The following is a 21,934-nucleotide window of genomic DNA, read 5'->3' as shown; positions in this document are numbered from 1 at the left end:
GGAACATTCCCAGTTTTCCAGCCTTGCCCCTGCCCATCCTGGAGGCTGGAATGAGGAGGAGGGAAGAGCAGCACCTCTGGGCCAGGCAGAAAATCCCGGTTTGGCAGTTTCCGGCCTGACGGGAACTTTCCCATTCCGGCATTCCAGCGTTCCTCCCTTTTCCCGGGAATTACTCACTGCATCCCCTCCCCCCCTGAGCTCAGTGACCAAGTTCAGCTGCTGGAGCTGGAGGCGCAGGAATTTCCCCTCCTGGAAAACCCAAGTTCCCTGGGAGGGTTTTTCCCATCAGCCATCTCCTCCCTCCGGCTGAAAACGCTGAAATTCCCAAATTTATTCCTCTCGTGGACATTCCTCCGTTTTTTTTTTTTTGGTGGCTGTATCATCCTGATCCGGAGGGTTGGGAGTTTCCCTGAGCGGTTTTCCAGCCTCCTGTGGCTTCCAGGCCACGAGCTGGGGTTGGAAATGAAAATTCCTGGGATTTTCTTCCTCCCAAAATACAAATTCCTGCCGCCCCGGAGGCTCCATCCGTTCTGCTTTCGGATTTATCAGAGACATTCCTTCCCCAGAATTTGGGAATGAGGGGAGCAGAGGTCCTGGATTCATCAGATTCCTTCCCCAGAATTTGGGAATTCAGCGAGTCAAATCCCTGAAATCCAGAGGATTTGCAGCTCTCTGTTATTCCCGGATTTCTGAGAATCCCGTGGGATCTCAGGATTTTTGCCAGACACCAAAAGGGGGAAAATCTCCCAATTAAAAAAAACAACAACAAAAAAGAATTTTTGTGGTTCATTTTTGGGACTAAAAACCCCCCAAGAGACACAAACCCCTCCAGCCTCCGGCCAGAAGAATCTGAAGGGGGGGGAAATGAAATAAAATGAAATAAAATGAAATAAAATGAAATCCCTTCAATCCATCCGAGGGTGGGGAAAAGTTGAAAAAAGAGGAGATTTTTGAAGCCAAAATTCCGAATTTTAGGTGGGGAATGCTGGCAAAGCCTTTGGCTTCCTCCTTCCCCCCCCCAAAAAAAAATAAAAAATAAAATGAATTTTAGGATTTCTTGTCTGGGCTGTGCTGGGCAACTGATGGGATTTAGCAATTCTGCCGCATCATAACGACTGTAATTAAAATCACAATAAAATTAATCATAAAACCATGCTAACGGTGTCTTAATTAATATTTGTTGTTATAAATTAATGATGACGATTTGATTTTTCTGCTCGCAGGTACCCCCTGAGACGAGGCAGCTCCTTCACATTCCTGACTCCAGGCTCACACTGGGATTTCACCCTGGTGAGTGGAAAAGCACAAATCCAGAGGGGAAAACGCGGGAAGAGGATGGGGGGAAAGGAAAATTTTTCCACAGGATTTGGGGGCCACGAGAAGGGGAATTTTCCCCTTTAAAACTTTGGGAAAAGGAAATTTTTTCCAAACAATTTCAGGACTGGGAGAAGGGGAATTTTCCCCTTTAATAATTTTGGGAAAAGGAAATTTTTTCCACACAATTTCAGGACCGGGAGAAGGGGAATTTTCCCCTTTAATAATTTTGGGAAAAAGGAAATTTTTTCTACAGGATTTGGGGGCCATGAGAAGGGGAATTTCCCCCTTTAAAACTTTGGGAACAGGAATTTTTTTCCACAGGTTTTGGGGGCTGGGAAAAGGGAAATTTTCCCCTTAATAACTTTGGGAAAAGGAATTTTTTCCACACAATTTAGAAGCTGGGAAAAAGGGAATTTTCCCCTTTAATCGCTTTGGGAAAAGGAATTTTTTCCACACAATTTGAGGGCTGAGAAAAGGGAAACGACTGGGATCACGGCTGGTGAAACACCCAAAAATGTGAGGAAAAACCCCATTTTTCCGTTGCTTTTCCCATGCCGTGCCTCCGAATCCTCGGATTTGACCCGTTGCCCTTGGAATTTTTTTCTCCTCCTGGCTCAGGAGTGCAACGTCTGAGATTTCCTCCGGATTGAAAGCTGGGCAGAGGAGATGGAATCCTGAGTCTCGCCGGTTTAAAAAAAAAAAACAACATTTTTTTGGCCTCAATTTCGTGGCTGGCTTTGGGCTGGAGCTTTAGGGGGGGAAAAAATTCAATCCTCCACCCCATAAGGAACCAATAAATCCCAAAAAAAAATTAAAAATCTTTATTGAAGCTTTTCTTTTTTTTTTTCTCCTAAAGAAATCCTGAAATCCTTGTTTTTTTTAGGGGTGGGAAAAAGCTGGAAAAGTGTGGCCAGAGAAGGGTTGGAGAAAGAACTGAGCTGGGCGATTTCACTGATCTCAAAAAGCAAAAGGAAAATGAAAAGCTGGATTTGTGTTTCCTCCAGGATTTCGTGGCTCTGGAGAAAGGATGGAGTCAGAAATCTGGGAATTCAGGGGAATTTTAATTTTTTTTTTCCCTCTCTGCTTCAGCAAATCTGTGCCAGAACGGATCCACGTGAGAATTGGGATTTTGTCTTTGCAAACTCAGGAAAAAAAAAAAAAAAAACAAAAAAACCCCCAGAAAAACTGAAATAATTGAGGGATTTTTATCCTTGGAGCTGAGGGGGGGAGAAAAAAAAAGCACCAAAATAGCAAAAAAAAAAACCCCCCAAAACGTCAGGAATTATGGAGTGAATTTCTGTTAAACATCACCCTGAGCTGCGTAGATTTAATGTTAAATCACAGCGCGGTGTGCCCAGGCAGAAAAGAAAAATGTTAAAAACGTTATTGAAAGTATTAAAAACTGTGGGTTTATGGCCTGAAAACATCCTAAAAAAGGAGCTTTGACGGCAAAAAAAGGAGTTTTTAAAGCCCTCCGAGGCACCTCAGCTCCATCAGCAGCGTTTGAAAACCGTTTTAATTCATCTTTCTAATCAAATAACGGCAAGGTTTCAGCTGGAAAACGCCTTGAGAGGTTTGGAGGCGTTTTTAAAACGCTCGGGAAAGAGGAATCGCGCCTTTGGCTCCTGCCAGGAGGTGGAAGTGCTGCAGTGGGAAGGGTAAAGCAAAAACAAATAAATAAATTAAATAAATAGGAGTGAAATTTGAACTTTGGAGTGAGGGAGGCTGTTCCTCGCTTGATAACGACGGAAAAATCCTCCGGAGTTTAATTTATTTCTTTTCCCCTTTGTGAAGTGGTAAGAGGATGGAGTTGAGTCACTGGGAAAGGGGCAAGGGTCAAAAATCAGGATTAAAATTCCAACGGTTCTGTTCTTGGGAAAAAAAGAGCTGAGAATTCCCAAAATTTCTCATTTTTCTCCCATTATAAAAATCCTTTGGGTTTGTTGTTTTTTTTCGGCCATTCCCATTTGCAGCAGGAATTCTGCTCCGTGCCCAAAGCTCTCACACACACAGGCAGGGACGTCCTAAAGAAATGATAAAAATTAAAAGATTTAAAGGGAAAAAAAAATTAATCCAGAACTTCTGGAATGTGCAAGGTCAGGTTGGAGCACCCTGAGATAGTGGAGGTGACAAATTTGGAACGGGGAGGAATTTTAAAATCCCTTTTCAAGCCGAACCGGTCGCCGATTTTATGACTTTAAAGAAATCCCAAATCGTTTCCCGATGCTGCCGCTTCCTGCTTTGAGGTTTAATTCCCAACCGTTAATTGTCGAGAAGAAACTTCCAGACAAATAATTATTTCCACGTGACCAATCCCATGAAACAACCACAAAAACAAAATTTACCTTGGGCTTTGAATTTTGGAGTTCGGACACCTCGCTGGGGCTGTGAGAAAGAAAAGGAAACGTCTCCAGATTATTGCGTTTAAAATGACGATTCGGGACCCCCCCAAAATCATTTTGTTTCTTTGCAATTTGTTGTTGACAGAAGAGGAAGCGCCGAGAGAAGGACGACGACGTCGTCAGCCTCAACAGCCTCGACTTCAAGGTACTGAAAAGGAATTTCCGCGGGATTTCCAGTGGATTTCCGGTGGATTTACCCTGAATTTCCCCTGAATTTCCACTGAATTTCCACTGAATTTCCACTGAATTTCCACTGAATTTCCAATGAATTTGCACTGAATTTCCAGTGAATTTCCCCTGAATTTCCACCGAATTTCCCGTGAATTTCCAGTGAATTTCCAGTGAATTTCCCGTGAATTTCCACTGAATTTCCCCTGAATTTCCCCTGAATTTCCCCTGAATTTCCACTGAATTTCCACCGAATTTCCAGTGAATTTCCAGTGAATTTCCAATGATTTTACAATGAATTTCCACCGAATTTCCCGTGAATTTCCACTGAATTTCCAGTGAATTTCCCGTGACTTTCCAATGAATTTCCAGTGAATTTCCACTGAATTTCCCCTGAATTTCCACTGAATTTCCAGTGAATTTCCACTGAATTTCCCCTGAATTTCCCCTGAATTTCCACTGAATTTCCCATGAATTTCCACTGAATTTCCACTGAATTTCCACCGAATTTCCTGTGAATTTCCAGTGAATTTCCCGTGAATTTCCACTGAATTTCCAATGAATTTCCACTGAATTTCCCCTGAATTTCCACTGAATTTCCACTGAATTTCCACTGAATTTCCACCGAATTTCCCGTGAATTTCCACTGAATTTCCACTGAATTTCCCGTGAATTTCCACCGAATTTCCCCCAAATTTCCCGTGAATTTCCAATCCCTTCCCTCCCCAAGTTCTCCTGGAAGCCTTTCTGCCCTTTAAATTCCGGGTCGTGCCCGAGCTGGGTTTGCTCCTCTCCCAGCCCTGCTGCTCCTGCCTCGACCCCAAATTCCGCACCCGCCGGGGCTTGGATGTTAAAACGACCTCCGCTAATTGCTAATTACCTGGAATCCTTCAACAGGATGGTGATTAAATCCTGAGTCACGAGTTTTGCCCGCAGCATTTCCCTTCTTTTCTTTTTCCCTCTCCGGCCCCTCTCGCTGCAGCACTTGGACCCCCCGGCAGCCGCCAAAGCTGCACTTCCTGTCTCCTCAGCATTCAAAAACGCGTCCTGAGGGGAAACTTTTCCCGCTTTTCCCGGGAAAAACTCCTTCCCAGAGTCCTGAGGTGAAACTTTTCCCACTTTTCCCGGGAAAAACTCCTTCCCAGAGTCCTGAGGTGAAACTTTTCCCACTTTTCCCAAGGAAAAACTCCTTCCCAGAGTCCTGAGGTGAAACTTTTCCCGCTTTTCCCGGGAAAAACTCCTTCCCAGAGTCCTGAGGTGAAACTTTTCCCGCTTTTCCCGGGAAAAACTCCTTCCCAGAGTCCTGAGGTGAAACTTTTCCCGCTTTTCCCGGGAAAAACTCCTTCCCAGAGTCCTGAGGTGAAACTTTTCCCACTTTTCCCGGGAAAAACTCCTTCCCAGAGTCCTCAGGTGAAACTTTTCCCACTTTTCCTTGGGAAAAACTCCTTCCCAGAGTCCTGAGGTGAAACTTTTCCCACTTTTCCCGGGAAAAACTCCTTCCCAGAGTCCTCAGGTGAAACTTTTCCCACTTTTCCTTGGGAAAAACTCCTTCCCAGAGTCCTGAGGTGAAACTTTTCCCACTTTTCCCGGGAAAAACTCCTTCCCAGAGTCCTGAGGTGAAACTTTTCCCACTTTTCCCGGGAAAAACTCCTTCCCAGTGTCCTGAGGTGAAACTTTTCCCACTTTTCCATGGAAAAACTCCTTCCCAGAGTCCTGAGGTGAAACTTTTCCCGCTTTTCCCGGGAAAAACTCCTTCCCAGAGTCCTGAGGGGAAACTTTTCCCGCTTTTCCCGGGAAAAACTCCTTCCCAGAGTCCTGAGGTGAAACTTTTCCCGCTTTTCCCGGGAAAAACTCCTTCCCAGAGTCCTGAGGTGAAACTTTTCCCGGGAAAAACTCCTTCCCAGAGTCCTGAGGTGAAACTTTTCCCGCTTTTCCCGGGAAAAACTCCTTCCCAGAGTCCTGAGGTGAAACTTTTCCCACTTTTCCAGGGAAAAACTCCTTCCCAGAGTCCTGAGGTGAAACTTTTCCCGCTTTTCCCGGGAAAAACTCCTTCCCAGAGTCCTGAGGTAAAACTTTTCCCACTTTTCCTTGGGAAAAACTCCTTCCCAGAGTCCTGAGGTGAAACTTTTCCCACTTTTCCTTGGGAAAAACTCCTTCCCAGAGTCCTGAGGTGAAACTTTTCCCACTTTTCCGGGAAAAACTCCTTCCCAGAGTCCTGAGGGGAAACTTTTCCCACTTTTCCCAGGAAAAACTCCTTCCCAGAGTCCTGAGGTGAAACTTTTCCCGCTTTTCCCGGGAAAAACTCCTTCCCAGAGTCCTGAGGGGAAACTTTTCCCGCTTTTCCTTGGGAAAAACTCCTTCCCAGAGTCCTGAGGTGAAACTTTTCCCGCTTTTCCCGGGAAAAACTCCTTCCCAGAGTCCTGAGGTGAAACTTTTCCCGCTTTTCCCGGGAAAAACTCCTTCCCAGAGTCCTGAGGTGAAACTTTTCCCGGGAAAAACTCCTTCCCAGAGTCCTGAGGTGAAACTTTTCCCACTTTTCCCGGGAAAAACTCCTTCCCAGAGTCCTGAGGTGAAACTTTTCCCACTTTTCCTTGGGAAAAACTCCTTCCCAGAGTCCTGAGGTGAAACTTTTCCCGCTTTTCCCGGGAAAAACTCCTTCCCAGAGTCCTGAGGTGAAACTTTTCCCACTTTTCCTTGGGAAAAACTCCTTCCCAGTGTCCTGAGGTGAAACTTTTCCCGCTTTTCCCGGGAAAAACTCCTTCCCAGAGTCCTGAGGTGAAACTTTTCCCACTTTTCCTTGGGAAAAACTCCTTCCCAGTGTCCTGAGGTGAAACTTTTCCCGCTTTTCCCGGGAAAAACTCCTTCCCAGAGTCCTGAGGTGAAACTTTTCCCGCTTTTCCCGGGAAAAACTCCTTCCCAGAGTCCTGAGGTGAAACTTTTCCCACTTTTCCTTGGGAAAAACTCCTTCCCAGAGTCCTGAGGTGAAACTTTTCCCGCTTTTCCCGGGAAAAACTCCTTCCCAGAGTCCTGAGGTGAAACTTTTCCCGCTTTTCCTGGGAAAAACTCCTTCCCAGACTCCTGAGGTGAAACTTTTCCCACTTTTCCTTGGGAAAAACTCCTTCCCAGAGTCCTGAGGTGAAACTTTTCCCGCTTTTCCCGGGAAAAACTCCTTCCCAGAGTCCTGAGGTGAAACTTTTCCCACTTTTCCTGGAAAAACTCCTTCCCAGAGTCCTGAGGTGAAACTTTTCCCACTTTTCCTGGAAAAACTCCTTCCCAGAGTCCTGAGGTGAAACTTTTCCCACTTTTCCTTGGGAAAAACTCCTTCCCAGACTCCTGAGGTGAAACTTTTCCCACTTTTCCTTGGGAAAAACTCCTTCCCAGAGTCCTGAGGTGAAACTTTTCCCGCTTTTCCTTGGGAAAAACTCCTTCCCAGAGTCCTGCGGTGAAACTTTTCCCACTTTTCCTGGGAAAAACTCCTTCCCAGAGTCCTGAGGTGAAACTTTTCCCGGGAAAAACTCCTTCCCAGAGTCCTGAGGTGAAACTTTTCCCACTTTTCCCGGGAAAAACTCCTTCCCAGAGTCCTGAGGTGAAACTTTTCCCGCTTTTCCTTGGGAAAAACTCCTTCCCAGAGTCCTGAGGTGAAACTTTTCCCGCTTTTCCCGGGAAAAACTCCTTCCCAGAGTCCTGAGGTGAAACTTTTCCCACTTTTCCTTGGGAAAAACTCCTTCCCAGAGTCCTGAGGTGAAACTTTTCCCACTTTTCTCCGGGAAAAACTCCTTCCCAGAGTCCTGAGGTGAAACTTTTCCCACTTTTCCCGGGAAAAACTCCTTCCCAGAGTCCTGAGGGGAAACTTTTCCCACTTTTCCCGGGAAAAACTCCTTCCCAGAGTCCTGAGGTGAAACTTTTCCCGCTTTTCCCGGGAAAAACTCCTTCCCAGAGTCCTGAGGTGAAACTTTTCCCGCTTTTCCCGGGAAAAACTCCTTCCCAGAGTCCTGAGGTGAAACTTTTCCCGGGAAAAACTCCTTCCCAGAGTCCTGAGGTGAAACTTATCCCGCTTTTCCCGGGAAAAACTCCTTCCCAGAGTCCTGAGGTGAAACTTTTCCCACTTTTCCAGGGAAAAACTCCTTCCCAGAGTCCTGAGGTAAAACTTTTCCCACTTTTCCTTGGGAAAAACTCCTTCCCAGAGTCCTGAGGTGAAACTTTTCCCGCTTTTCCCGGGAAAAACTCCTTCCCAGAGTCCTGAGGTGAAACTTTTCCCACTTTTCCCGGGAAAAACTCCTTCCCAGAGTCCTGAGGTGAAACTTTTCCCGCTTTTCCCGGGAAAAACTCCTTCCCAGAGTCCTCAGGTGAAACTTTTCCCCCTTTTCCCATGGAAAAACTCCTTCCCAGAGTCCTGAGGTGAAACTTTTCCCGCTTTTCCCGGGAAAAACTCCTTCCCAGAGTCCTGAGGTGAAACTTTTCCCGCTTTTCCCGGGAAAAACTCCTTCCCAGAGTCCTGAGGTGAAACTTTTCCCACTTTTCCTTGGGAAAAACTCCTTCCCAGAGTCCTGAGGTGAAACTTTTCCCGCTTTTCCCATGGAAAAACTCCTTCCCAGAGTCCTGAGGTGAAACTTTTCCCGCTTTTCCCGGGAAAAACTCCTTCCCAGAGTCCTGAGGTGAAACTTTTCCCGCTTTTCCCGGGAAAAACTCCTTCCCAGAGTCCTGAGGTGAAACTTTTCCCACTTTTCCTTGGGAAAAACTCCTTCCCAGAGTCCTGAGGTGAAACTTTTCCCACTTTTCCTTGGAAAAACTCCTTCCCAGAGTCCTGAGGTGAAACTTTTCCCGCTTTTCCCAAGGAAAAACTCCTTCCCAGAGTCCTGAGGTGAAACTTTTCCCACTTTTCCTGGGAAAAACTCCTTCCCAGACTCCTCAGGTGAAACTTTTCCCGCTTTTCCCGGGAAAAACTCCTTCCCAGAGTCCTGAGGTGAAACTTTTCCCGCTTTTCCCGGGAAAAACTCCTTCCCAGAGTCCTGAGGTGAAACTTTTCCCGCTTTGCCTCCCCACCCCCGTCTGCTTTTACGATCAAACTAAGCGGGGAAAGGGTTTGTTTAATTTGCAATTAACTGATGGATTTCATTGAATTCATTATTTAATTCATTGATTTCATCGAGGGTTTTATTAATTTATGACATTTATTTATTGGGATTTATTTATTTATTGATTAGGATTTCTTTTCGTTCTATTAATTGAGGTTTTGTTGGTTTTTTTTTTTTCTGTGGAGCTTTCGAAAGCTCCCGGTATCCAGATTATTCCACGCCCTGGGAATGTGGGATGAAATGCCTTTATTTTGATTTATTTCCTTCCTTTTTAATTTAAAAAAAAACCAAACCCACCCCAGATCCAAGAAATCTTTGAGGTGCAGCCTAAAAAAACCCCAAAAACCTTCCAAATATTCCCCAAAATGTGAGTAGGATTCCTTCGGCCTCTTCTCTTGCGCCTCCTTTGGGGAGAAAAAAAAAAATCAGGAATTTTCTCTTGGGATCGTGCCTGGAGCTGCACTGGAATGTCATTGGTAGTTGACTATTGCAAACTTGGGAATGGGGGGCAGGAAATTCGGGTTTTCCTGCTTTAATTTCTGCATTCCAGGTGAGTTTGGGGTTGTTGGTGATCCCAAACCAGCGCCATTATTGACTATAAGAAATATGGGAACAAAGGGCAGGAAACTCTGTTTTTCCTGCTTTAAAGCCGAATTATTTCTGCATTCCAGGTGAGTTTGGGGTTGTTGGTGATCCCAAACTTTGACTATAAGCATTATGGACATGGAGGGCAGGAAATTCGGTTTTCCTGCTTTAATTTCTGCATTCCAGGTGAGTTTGGGGTTTTTTATAATCCCAAACCAGCCCCATAACTGACTATTACAAACATGGGAACAGAGGGCAGGAAATTCAGTTTTTCCTGCTTTAAAGCCGAATTTTTCCTGCATTTCAGGTGAGTTTGGGGTTGTTGATGATCCCAAACCAGCCCCATCATTGACTATAAGCATTATGGACATGGAGGGCAGGAAATTCGGTTTTCCTGCTTTAATTTCTGCATTTCAAGTGAATTTGGGGGTTTTTATAATCCCAAACCAGCCCCATAATTGACTATTACAAAAATAGGAACAGAGGGCAGGAAATTCACTTTTTCCTGCTTTGAAGCTGAATTTTTCCTGTGTTCCAGGTGAGTTTGGGGTTCTTTATAATCCCAAACCAGCCCCATAATTGACTATTACAAAAATAGGAACAGAGGGCAGGAAACTCACTTTTTCCTGCTTTGATTTCTGCATTCCAGGTGAATTTTGGGCTGTCGGTGATCCCAAACCAGCGCCATTATTGACTATAAGAAATATGGGAACAAAGGGCAGGAAACTCTGTTTTTCCTGCTTTAAAGCCGAATTATTTCTGCATTTCAGGTGAGTTTGGGGTTGTTGATGATCCCAAACCACCCCCATAATTGACTCTAAGCATTATGGACATGGAGAGCAGGAAATTCAGTTTTCCTGCTTTAATTTCTGCATTCCAGGTGAGTTTGGGGTTGTTGATGATCCCAAACCAGCCCCATCATTGACTATTACAAACATGGGAACAAAAGGCAGGAAATTCGGTTTTTCCTCCTTTAATTTCTGCATTCCAGGTGAATTTGGGGTTTTTTATAATCCCAAACCAGCCCCATTATTGACTATAAGAAATATGGACTTGGAGGGCAGGAAATTCGGTTTTCCTGCTTTAATTTCTGCATTTCAAGTGAATTTGGGGGTTTTTTATAATCCCAAACCAGCCCCATTATTGACTATTACAAAAATAGGAACAGAGGGCAGGAAATTCAGTTTTCCTGCTTTAATTTCTGCATTCCAGGTGAGTTTGGGGCTGTTGATGATCCCAAACTGTCCCCATCATTGACTATTACAAACATGGCAACAAAAGGCAGGAAATTCGGTTTTTCCTCCTTTAATTTCTGCATTCCAGGTAAATTTGGGATTTTTTATAATCCCAAACCAGCCCCATAACTGACCATAAGAAATATGGGAACAAAGGGCAGGAAACTCACTTTTTCCTGCTTTAAAGCCGGATTTTTCCTGCTTTAATTCCCGGGGAGTTTGGGGCTCTCGGTGATCCCAACCGCCCCGGGGCTGTGTGAGCTGGGCCTGAGTCAGCGAGGAAGCAGGAGGGCGTTTTTTTCACGGCCTGGGCGGTGGATCCTCAAGGTCGGTAGCAACTAAATAAACACAAAAACCAGCTAAAAAACCCCAAAAATCCACGTTTTGGGTGGTGTTTTCTCCTCCTGTGAGGATTTAGGGACGGGGATTTCTGAGGGGAGGAGAAATCTCAGTGAGGAGCCTTTTTTTTTTTTCTTTTTTCGGTCACAGGATTTCAGGCTGAATTTCCAATTTCTCCTGGAATTGGAGAGGTTTGGGCAGCAGAATTGTGGGATGGTTTGGAAAAGGACCGTTAAATCCATGTCGTTTCCAACCCCGTCCCCGGCAGGGGAAAAGGAACAGGCTGGGAGGATAAAGCTGGTGGGGACAACGTCTCCAGGCCGGGCAGAAATTTTATTGGATTTTTAATGGGAAAAAAAAAAATGCTTTTAAATAAAAAAAAAAAATAGAGAGAAAATCCTTGGGAATGGATTTTCTTCTCAGTCCAGACTTGAAGCCATCAGGGTGTCATCCCATGGCCAGAGTTCTCCCAAAAACCTTCTCATTCCTCCCAAAAACCTTCTTCTCTCCCAAAAAATTTCTCATTCCACCCCAAAACCTTGTTATTCCTCCCAAAAACCTTCTCACTCCTCCCCAAAACCTTCTTTTCTCCCAAAAAATTTCTCATTCCACCCCAAAACCTTGTTATTCCTCCCAAAAACCTTCTCACTCCTCCCAAAAACCTTCTTCTCTCCCCAAAAATTTCTCATTCCACCCCAAAACCTTGTTATTCCTCCCCAAAACCTTCTTTTCTCCCCAAAAATTTCTCATTCCACCCCAAAACCTTGTTATTCCTCCCAAAAACCTTCTCACTCCTCCCAAAAACCTTCTTCTCTCCCCAAAAATTTCTCATTCCACCCCAAAACCTTGTTATTCCTCCCCAAAACCTTCTTTTCTCCCCAAAAATTTCTCATTCCACCCCAAAACCTTGTTATTCCTCCCAAAAACCTTCTCACCCCTCCCAAAAGCCTTCTTTTCTCCCAAAAAAATTCTCATTCCACCCCAAAACCTTGTTATTCCTCCCAAAAACCTTCTCACCCCTCCCAAAAACCTTCTTCTCTCCCCAAAAATTTCTCATTCCACCCCAAAACCTTGTTATTCCTCCCCAAAACCTTCTTTTCTCCCAAAAAAATTCTCATTCCACCCCAAAACCTTGTTATTCCTCCCAAAAACCTTCTCACCCCTCCCAAAAACCTTCTTCTCTCCCCAAAAAATTTCTCATTCCACCCCAAAACCTTGTTATTCCTCCCAAAAACCTTCTTTTCTCCCAAAAAAAATCTCATTCCACCCCAAAACCTTGTTATTCCTCCCAAAAACCTTCTCATTCCTCCCAAAAACCTTCTTCTCTCCCCAAAAAATTTCTCATTCCACCCCAAAACCTTGTTATTCCTCCCAAAAACCTTCTCACCCCTCCCAAAAACCTTCTTCTCTCCCCAAAAATTTCTCATTCCTCCCAGAAACCTTCTTTCCTCTCAGAAACCTTTTCGTTCCTCCCAAAAACTCTCATTCCTCCCCAAAACTTTCTCATTCCACCCCAAAACCTTGTCATTCCTCCCAAAAATCTTCTCGTTCTTCCCAAAAACCTTCATTCCTCCCAAAAACCTGGTTCTTCCTCCCAAAAATCTTCTTTCCTCTCAGAAACCTTCACGTTCTCCCCAGAAACTTTCTTAATCCTCCAAAAAACTTTCTCGTTCTTCCCGAAATGTTGTCGTTCCTCTCAAAAACCTTCTCGTTCCTTCCAAAAACCTGGTTTTTCCTCCCAAAAACCTTCTCTTCTCCCCAAAATTTTCTCATTCTTTCCCCAAAATCTTCTCATTCCTCCCAAAAACCTTCATTCCTCTCAAAAACTTTCTCATTCTTCCCAAAAACCTCTTCCTCTCCAAAAACCTTGCAGTTATTCCCAAAAACTCTTCTCATTCTTCCCAAAAACCTGGTTTTTCCTCCCAAAAACCTTCTCATTCCTCCCAAAAACCTTCTCTTCCTTCCCAAAAATCTTCTCAGCCTTCCCAAGAACCTCCTTCCTCTCAAAAGTTCGAGGGTTGATCTTCTAAATATCCCCAAAAATTCCTAAATATTCCAAAAATATTTCCTAAATATTCCCAAAATGCTCCAGGGTGGATTTTACCTTTCCTAAATATTCCCAAAATGTTCCAGGGTGGATTTTTACCTTCTCTAAATATTCCCAAAACGCTCCAGGGTGGATTTTACCTTTCCCAAAGAGATTTCCAAAAAGTTCGAGGGTTGATTTTCTAAATATCCCAAAAAATTCCTAAGTATTCCAAAAATATTTCCTAAATATTCCCAAAATGCTCCAGGGTGGATTTTACCTTCTCTAAATATTCCCAAAATGCTCCAGGGTGGATTTTACCTTCCCTAAATATTCCCAAAATCTTCGAGGGTGGATTTTACCTTCTCTAAATATTCCCAAAATGCTCCAGGGTGGATTTTACCTTTCCTAAACATTCCCAAAATGCTCCAGGGTGGATTTTACCTTTCCCAAAGAGATTTCCAAAAAGTTCGAGGGTTGATTTTCTAAATATCCCCAAAAATTTCTAAGTATTCCAAAAATATTTCCTAAATATTCCCAAAATGCTCCAGGGTGGATTTTACCTTTTCTTATTCCCAAAATGTTCACAGGTGGATTTTACCTTCCCTAAATATTCCCAAAATGCTCCAGGGTGGATTTTACCCTCCCTAAATATTCCCAAAATCTTCGAGGGTGGATTTTACCTTCCCTAATTTTTTCCGAAACGCTCAAGGATGGGAGTTGATTTCTTTTTTTTTTGTGGCTGTCTAAAGGAGTCGAGTGGCTGCTAATTACAGCCAGCTCCCAACATCCCAAAAAAACCCCCTCTGGATTCCAGAGCGGCTCCAAGTTTTTGGTCTCTGGTTGGATCCTCGCCTACTTTTGCTCGTTTTCCAGAATCCTGCTCCCAAATTTATATTTGGGAAACTTCCCCCTAAAAATAGCCCGGTAAAAACCAGCTGGGAAAAAGGGGCGGAAGTGGGATTTCACACTGGGAACGGGGACGGGCGGGATGATTCGCTTTTCCCTGGGATCTGCAGCCACCCAAGGGGTTAAAACAGGTTCTTGTGGTGAGGGAATCGAATCCAGATGTCGGGGACATTCCGGGATCTGGGAAAACTGGGAACAAACTGCCCACTGAGGAATGCCCAGCTCCAATGTCCTCCTCTGCAGCCGGGGGGAAAACTGAGCTCTCGGATTCCTTTCCTTGGATTTTGCCTCATTTTGGATTAGGGATCAAACGGAGCCATGCCGGAGTTTCCTGGGAATGGTTGGGATTGGTGGCCTGGCCACACCAGGGTCCTGGAAGGATTCTCCATGTGAAAATCCCAATCCTGCCGGGATTAGGGTTATCCCATGCCAATCCTGGGATTTTTGTGTCTTCCCGTTGCTCCAACACCTCGTTTTCCTTGAGTTTTTCCGAGAGAAAAGGCGGGATGAGGTCTGTGCGTGTCCACCACCCTGGGGACGTTTCCAGCTCTTGGGGACAACATTCCTGCATGGCCACACTTGGACAACCCAGTATTTACATCCCTAAAAACTTCCAGCAGCCTGGAATTGCATCCTGAATTTTGGAATTTGCGATTTCTTCAGAATTCATCCTTTGTCGATCTCAAATTCATCGGATGAAGCTTTTGGGGGGCTGAAATAACAAAAACTGGCACGGCCACACCCCGGGGAGGGAATTTGATTTGGTGGCAGCTCTTCCAGGAATAAATTCCCAGAGCAAGGAATGTCACAGGGGATGAGGGGCTGCCCAGGACTCAAGGAACGGCTCCGTGGGAACGAAATCCCAGCCTGCGAACGAGAGGAAAGTCGAAGGTTGGGGGATTCCCTGTCACTCCAACTCTTCTCCCAGCCCCCGGATTTGATAACAGGAGAGGAGTCTCCGAGGGATTTCACTCCTGGAAGTGGAAATTTCCGTGGGAACGCGGGGCAGGAATGCTGCGGATCCCCCCGGGCGGGAGAGCAGGAAGAACTGGTCTGGTCTCCACGGCCAGGCCCGGCTGCGTTCCTGAGGCTCCTGCAGGGACAGGGAACGGGGGGAAGGGATTGAAGGCTGGAATTCTTGGATCGAAGGATGTTATTCCCAAGGTGGGATGACAGCGCAGGGAATTTCTGTATAGGGAAATCCATCAGTCTGGTTTGTTGTTCCTCCCTTTTCCCATGTTTTGGGTTTTATCCGAGGGTTCCCAAGTTCCGCGGCCTCGTTGAGGATGGGTTGGGATCCCGAAGGATTCCTTCCATTTAAAGGAATTCCCTCTTTGATGGCGGGAGTGGAGCAGAGGCGGGTGAGGAACGTGGAGCTGCTCCAGGGCCACGTTGGACATCCCAGGGACGTGATCCTGGGGGAAAAAGGGGGTCCTTGGAGCTGTCCTGGGGCACATTCCAGCCTGGCTGTCCGCAGCCTTCTCCAGGGTCACGGCCGTCCCTGGGTGCTCATGTCCATCCCTTGGTGTGGTTTATGGTGGTCGTCTCCATCCCTTGGGATGGGTTGTGGTGGTCGTCTCCATCCCTTGGGATGGGTTTGTGGTGGTTGTGTCTGTCCATCCCTTGGGATGGGTTTGTAGTGTTCATCTCCATCCCTTGGGATGGTTTATGGTGGTCATCTCCGTCCCTTGGGATGGTTTATGGTGGTCATCTCCGTCCCTTGGGATGGGTTGTGGTGTTCATCTCCATCCCTTGGGGATGGTTTATCGTGGTCGTGTCCATCCCTTGGGATGGGTTTGTGGTGATTGTCTCCATCCCTTGGATGGGTTTGTGGTGGTCGTGTCCATCCCTTGGATGGATTTATGGTGATCGTCTCCATCCCTTGGGATGGGTTGTGGTGGTCGTCTCCATCCCTTGGCATGGGTTTGTGGTGGTTGTGTCTGTCCATCCCTTGGGATGGGTTTGTGGTGTTCATCTCCATCCCTTGGGATGGTTTATGGTGGTCATCTCCATCCCTTGGGATGGTTTATGGTGGTCATCTCCATCCCTTGGGATGGTTTATGGTGGTCATCTCCATCCCTTGGATGGGTTGTGATGATTGTGATTGTGTCCATCCTTTGGGATGGGTTTGTGGTGCTCATCTCCTTCCCTTGGCATGGGTGATCGTGTCCATCCTTCAGGATGGGTTTATGGTGCTCGTGTTCATTCCTTGGGACGTGTTTATGGTGCTCATGTCCATCCCTTGGATGGGTTTATGGTGATCGTGTCCATCCCTTGGCATGGGTTTGTGGTGGTCGTGTCCATCCCTTGGATGGGTTTGTGGTGGTCGTGTCCATCCCTTGGATGGATTTATGGTGATCGTGTCCATCCCTTGGATGGGTTTGTGGTGGTCGTGTCCATCCCTTGGATGGATTTATGGTGATCGTGTCCATCCCTTGGCATGGGTTTGTGGTGGTCGTGTCCATCCCTTGGATGGATTCATGGTGATCGTGTCCATCCTTTGGGATGGGTTTGTGGTGGTCGTGTCCATCCCTTGGATGGGTTTGTGGTGGTCGTGTCCATCCCTTGGATGGATTTATGGTGATCGTGTCCATCCCTTGGATGGGTTTGTGGTGGTCGTGTCCATCCCTTGGGATGGTTTATGGTGGTCGTGTCCATCCCTTGGATGGGTTTGTGGTGGTCGTCTCCATCCCTTGGATGGGTTTATGGTGGTTGTGTCCATCCCTTGGATGGGTTTGTGGTGGTCGTGTCCATCCCTTGGATGGGTTTGTGGTGGTCGTCTCCATCCCTTGGATGGGTTTGTGGTGGTCGTGTCCATCCCTTGGATGGGTTTGTGGTGGTCGTGTCCATCCCTTGGATGGATTTATGGTGATCGTGTCCATACCTTGGATGGGTTTGTGGGTGCTCATCTCCGTCCCTCGGGATGATTTGTGGTGATTGTTTCCATCCCTTGGCATGGGTGATCATGTCCATCCCTCAGGCTGGTTTATGGTGGTCGTGTCCATCCCTTGGGATGTGTTTATGGTGCTCATCTCCATCACTCAGGACGGATCTGTGGTTTTTATCTCCGTGGCTTGGGATGGATTTGTGGTGACCGTGTCCATCTCTTGGGATGAGTTTGTGGGGATGGCCTCCATCACCTGGGATGGGTTCGTGGTGATGATCTCCGCCACTTAGGGTGGATTTTTGGTGTTTATCTCCATCCCTCAGGATGAGTTTATGGTGGTCATCTCCAGCACTTAGGATGGGCTTATAGTTATCATGTCCATCACTCGGGATGGATTTATGGTGATCCATCACTCGGGATGGATTTATGGTGCTCATGTCCATCACTCGGGGTGGATTTATGGTGATCCATCACATGGGATGGATTTATGGTGATCCATCACTCGGGATGGATTTATGGTGATCCATCACACGGGATGGATTTATGGTGATCCATCACACGGGATGGATTTATGGTGATCCATCACTCGGGATGGATTTATGGTGATCCATCACTCAGGATGGATTTATGGTGCTCATGTCCATCATTCGGGATGGATTTATTGGTGCTTGTGTCCATCACTCAGGATGGATTTATGGTGCTTGTGTCCATCACTCGGGATGGATTTATGGTGATCCATCACTCGAGATGGATTTATGGTGCTCATGTCCACCACTAGGACGGGTTTATGATCATCATCTCTATCCCTCAGGATGGATTTATGACCCTTTCCATCCCTGGGATGGGTTTATGGTCATGTCCATCCCTCGGGATGGGTTTATGGTGTTCTCCATCCCTCGGGATGGGTTTATGGTGTCCATCTCCATCCCTCGGGATGGGTTTATGGTGTCCATCTCCATCCCTCGGGATGGGTTTATGGTCATGTCCATCCCTCGGGATGGGTTTATGGTGTTCTCCATCCCTCGGGATGGGTTTATGGTCATGTCCATCCCTCGGGATGGGTTTATGGTGTTCTCCATCCCTCGGGATGGGTTTATGGTGTCCATCTCCATCCCTCGGGATGGGTTTATGGTGTCCATCTCCATCCCTCGGGATGGGTTTATGGTGTTCTCCATCCCTCGGGATGGTTTATGGTCATGTCCATCCCTCGGGATGGGTTTATGGTGTTCTCCATCCCTCGGGATGGGTTTATGGTGTCCATCTCCATCCCTCGGGATGGGTTTATGGTGTCCATCTCCATCCCTCGGGATGGGTTTATGGTGTCCATCTCCATCCCTCAGGACGGGTTTCTGGTGCTCCCCCTCCACCCCTCAGGATGGATTTTGCCCCAAAGCATCACCGACCTGTCCAGACCCCGCTGCCTCACACAAACCCTCCCTCTCCAGCCTGGGCCAGCTGGGAGCTGCTCCCCGCGGGGAACTGGTGTCTCCCAGGCCCTGCCCGCCCCTTTCCCCAAAGGAGGAGCGTTTCCCAGGACACAAATCCCTGTGCCTGGCCCAGAGCCAGCCCCGGAGCTGTGTCACACCTCACCGTGACCTCACCCGAGCCGTGCGTGCGTCACCTCCCCAAAGTGTCACCACAAAGTCAGGGATCAGCCCACCAGGGCCCTGCCCCGGGGACAATTCCGCACCCACGTCACCCAAACGCCTCAGCCAGGAGCAGGAGGAGCTCGGGGACATCACGGGGACATCGCGTCCTGGCAGTGCCCAGGAGGTGTTTTGGTGTCACCTCGGCGTGACTCTGCTTCACACCTCCCCGGGTGTTCATCCCTTTGGTTTTAGTTGGCCTCTTTCCATCTCCCTGGAAAAGAAACGAGCTCCTGAACCTTTAGGTCAGGTTTAACCAGGCTTGGAGCTTGGATTTTAGGAGAAATGGGTTTGATACCCTCTCAAAAACCCCAAAAAATCGAGTCCTAGGGAGGCTCTGTCTGCTCCTCGGCAGAGTCAGCGTTGCTTTGGTGTTAAAAATGGCAGATTTCGGTAATTCGGGAACGCATTTCTGTGTCTGCAAGAGTCACGGCCTGTCCTTTCAGCGAGCGGAAACGCCGTGTATCCTGAATTTCTGAGAATCCTCCGTGTCCTGCCCTCGCGTGGCAGAGGTTAAGTGGGCGCAGATTTGCTGAGAGAAGCAAACCGAGCCAAAAATTAAAAACCCGAGGGAGGGAACAGCAGGATTTTCCTTCTCCTCCTCCTCCCGACTCTGAAAAACGCTGTTTGCAAACCTCCCGCTGGAACCCGCCCCAAACTTCTCTCCTGGAAGCCTCAGCTTGCTCGGCGCAGGTAGACAGCCGGATCGACTCGAGTTTATTTTTACCAGCACAAGAAAACTTTTCTCTCGGAGCTCTGCGGCGCTGCCAGCAATAAAAAGACTCGAACAAACAAACAGAAAATCCAAACCCTGCGCAGCTCCAGCCGGGGCCTGCCGGGACAGGCTCCCCTGGGGAGAGCAGGGGGAGAGGCTCAGCCCAGCCCCAGAGCTCTGCCAGCACCACTTGAAAGCTCCGAGCGGACTTAAAAGCACAGGTCTAGACAAGAATTAATTTATTTAAAAAAAAAAAAAAGAAACAAAAACAAAAAGGTTTTGCGGCAGCGAAGGGTTTTATGCTCCGGCGCTGGCAAGGAGAGCCGCCGTTAGGAGGAGGTTGTCCCGCCAGGCTGCGAGTGCCAGGAAAAAACAGTAAAAATGGGGGGAAAAAAACCAAATATCAGCTTGGCTTTGAGGGATGGGACAGCTCCGATTGCCCTCCTTGCAGCAGAGCCTCTTGGTGCTCCCGCTTCTTTAGAGAATTCCAGGGCGGGTGAGGTTGGAAAGGACCGCGGTTGGTCACCGGTGCCACTCCCAGAGCACAGGGAGGCTCTGGAATGTCCCCAGGGGGGAGATCCGGCCCCTCTCTGGTCTCTGCCCCACATCCAGGGGGAATTCCTGGGATTAGCCCCCATACCCTGCTCCATCCTTTGGATTTTGCTCCCCATGGACGGGCTCCCTCAGCCGTGTCCCCTCTGGCCTGCGCAGCCCCGGCTCCCTCAGCCTCTCCAGGCCCTGAGCCATCCTCACATCCCTCCTCTGCCCCTCCTGTCCCGAGGAGCCCAGAGCTGGACACATCCCTCGTACAGGTTTTTTGGGAAAGGGTTGTTTGGGGGGTTTTTTTTGGGAAAACTGTTGGAAGAATTTGGGGCTCCGGCCCCGGGCACCCGTGGGGGCGTGGCTTGGCCCGAGGGGGCGTGGTTTAGGCCGGTGGGGGCACGGCGTGGCCCGAAGAGGGCGTGGTTTGGTTCGATGGGGCGTGTTTTGGTCGCTGGCCCCGCCCCTTGCGGTGAGGTCGGGGGCGCGGCGCGCGCCGGGCTCAGAGCGCGATGAGCGCCGGCTGAGGGAGGGTCGGCGTCTGGCCGCGGCCATGGTGGCGCACGACGAGCTCGGCGGGCTGCTGCCCATCAAAAGGACTATCCGCGTCATCGACGCGCAGAACCAGCACTTCAGGGAGCAGGAGGTGAGCGGAACAGGGGGAAAAAAAATGGGGATTTATTTGAGGGGAGAGTGCGGAGGGGGAGCGCCCTCAGCTTCTCGCTCTGCGCGTCTGAGGGGAGGCGGCGGGCCGGGCAGAGGGCACCGTAGTCGGCGATTTAAAAAAACCTATATATTTAACCCCATCTCTGTGTATACATATATTTTATGTGCATGTATATATATGCAGTGTATTTAAGCTCATTGCCCCCAAAGAGTTCAGGCAGCCAGAACCGATGTCGGCGCCTCACCCAGCGATTTAAAAAATCTGTCTGTATGTTTAAGTCCATGTATATGCATATATCTTTCTTACATACGTTTTATCTACGCATATATACATTACATATATATATTTGAGTTCGTAGCCCCCAAAGAGAGAGTCAAAACCAACCTCGGTGCCTCACCTGACCCCGCTCCCCCCAGGTGGCTTTTCGTTAAAAATTCGCCTGTTTTCATTTTAAAACCCGCCCGATTCCTTTAAAAAACCCACCGTGTCTCTCAGCGCTCTTTCCACTGACGGGATTTTTCCTAATTAGGTGCTTGTTTGCTGCTTAAACCGAAGGGGGGAAAAAAACAAACCCAACCCCAAACCCTCTGGTGGGGTTTGTCGTTCGTTTGATGGAAGTTATTGTTATTTTTATCGCGCGTTGTTATGCAGATGGCGATGATTGCGCTCCCGGTAGGTGTTCCCAAGGCTCCTGCTGCGACAGGGGCAAAAGTTCAGCAGCCAGGTAGGGCCTTGGGCTGGGTTTATTGCCCAGATTAGTGGCGAGATGAGGTGGAAAAGTTTTTTTTTTTTTTAAAAAAAAAGGCGTTTCCAGACGCGGCTGGGGTTTGAGGGCTCAGCGCCGAGTCACCGACCGACCAACCTCAGCAAATCCTTTGGCTTCGCAACAGCCAAACTTGGGCAATGTCACTGTGCAAAAGGGAAACCAGATGTCGGGGGAGAAACTAACAGAAAGCAGAGAGCTCCGGGAGGGGAGTGAATCGCCTTTAATTCCGAATGGCCCGAGCCGACACTTCCCCCGGGCTGCGCTTACCGGCGGACGCCCCTCGGATTGTTCATCTCGAGCCTCAGCGAAGCCCTCGCCCCGTCAATTTTACACCATGCTCGATGATTTCTGGCAGGAATTATTCAAGCCGCTGACTAAAATCCCCCTTTTATTTTTCTTTTTCTTTTTTTTTTTTTTTCCTCGCCCTGCGTGGTTTCGCCGTTGGGTCACCGTGTTTGCGTGTGGGGCCGGGGTAGGAATTGCACTCGAGTAAAGGGATCCTTGTAAAAACCACTAATTATTACCCAGCGCAGGGGAAAGGTCGTGGGCGTGCTGCTGGAAAAAAAAAAAAACACACACACACAACCCTTCCTCCAACCTGGTTTTCTTTCCAGCAAGGTGCAATCTTTTCCTGAGTTAACCTGCGCTTAGCAGCGC

At 47.7% G+C, this 21,934-nt stretch overlaps 1 protein-coding gene and 1 long non-coding RNA gene across 3 annotated transcripts in view; one reads left to right on the top strand and one right to left on the bottom strand.

The window, feature by feature from the left end:
• NET1 (neuroepithelial cell transforming 1) overlaps positions 1 to 21,934 on the top strand; it is a 46,185-nt gene that overhangs the window by 14,281 nt on the left and 9,970 nt on the right. Inside the window, exons 2-3 of one of the 2 annotated variants that reach the window (XM_066182648.1) lie at positions 1,224 to 1,290; positions 3,805 to 3,864. In XM_066182648.1, coding sequence (XP_066038745.1) covers positions 1,224 to 1,290; positions 3,805 to 3,864 — 127 coding nt within the window. Of the gene's footprint in view, positions 1 to 1,223; positions 1,291 to 3,804; positions 3,865 to 20,343; positions 20,491 to 21,934 lie in introns of those variants that run through there. The other variant, XM_066182649.1, reaches the window with a different exon arrangement.
• LOC136289161 (uncharacterized) lies at positions 3,318 to 21,789 on the bottom strand. The gene is made up of 3 exons (XR_010720728.1): positions 21,545 to 21,789; positions 3,663 to 3,702; positions 3,318 to 3,341 (listed from the first exon to the last, which is right to left on the bottom strand). It is a non-coding gene; the product is annotated as an uncharacterized lncRNA (long non-coding RNA).

The sequence above is a fragment of the Chamaea fasciata genome, unplaced genomic scaffold (genome assembly GCF_029207755.1).
Source record: "Chamaea fasciata isolate MVZ Bird 193981 ecotype frontalis unplaced genomic scaffold, bChaFas1.0.hap1 SCAF_5, whole genome shotgun sequence".
In the NCBI taxonomy this organism is placed as follows: domain Eukaryota; kingdom Metazoa; phylum Chordata; class Aves; order Passeriformes; family Sylviidae; genus Chamaea; species Chamaea fasciata.
The sequence above is the reverse complement of the archived record's forward strand: the minus strand, read 5'-3'. Positions and strand labels throughout refer to the sequence as shown.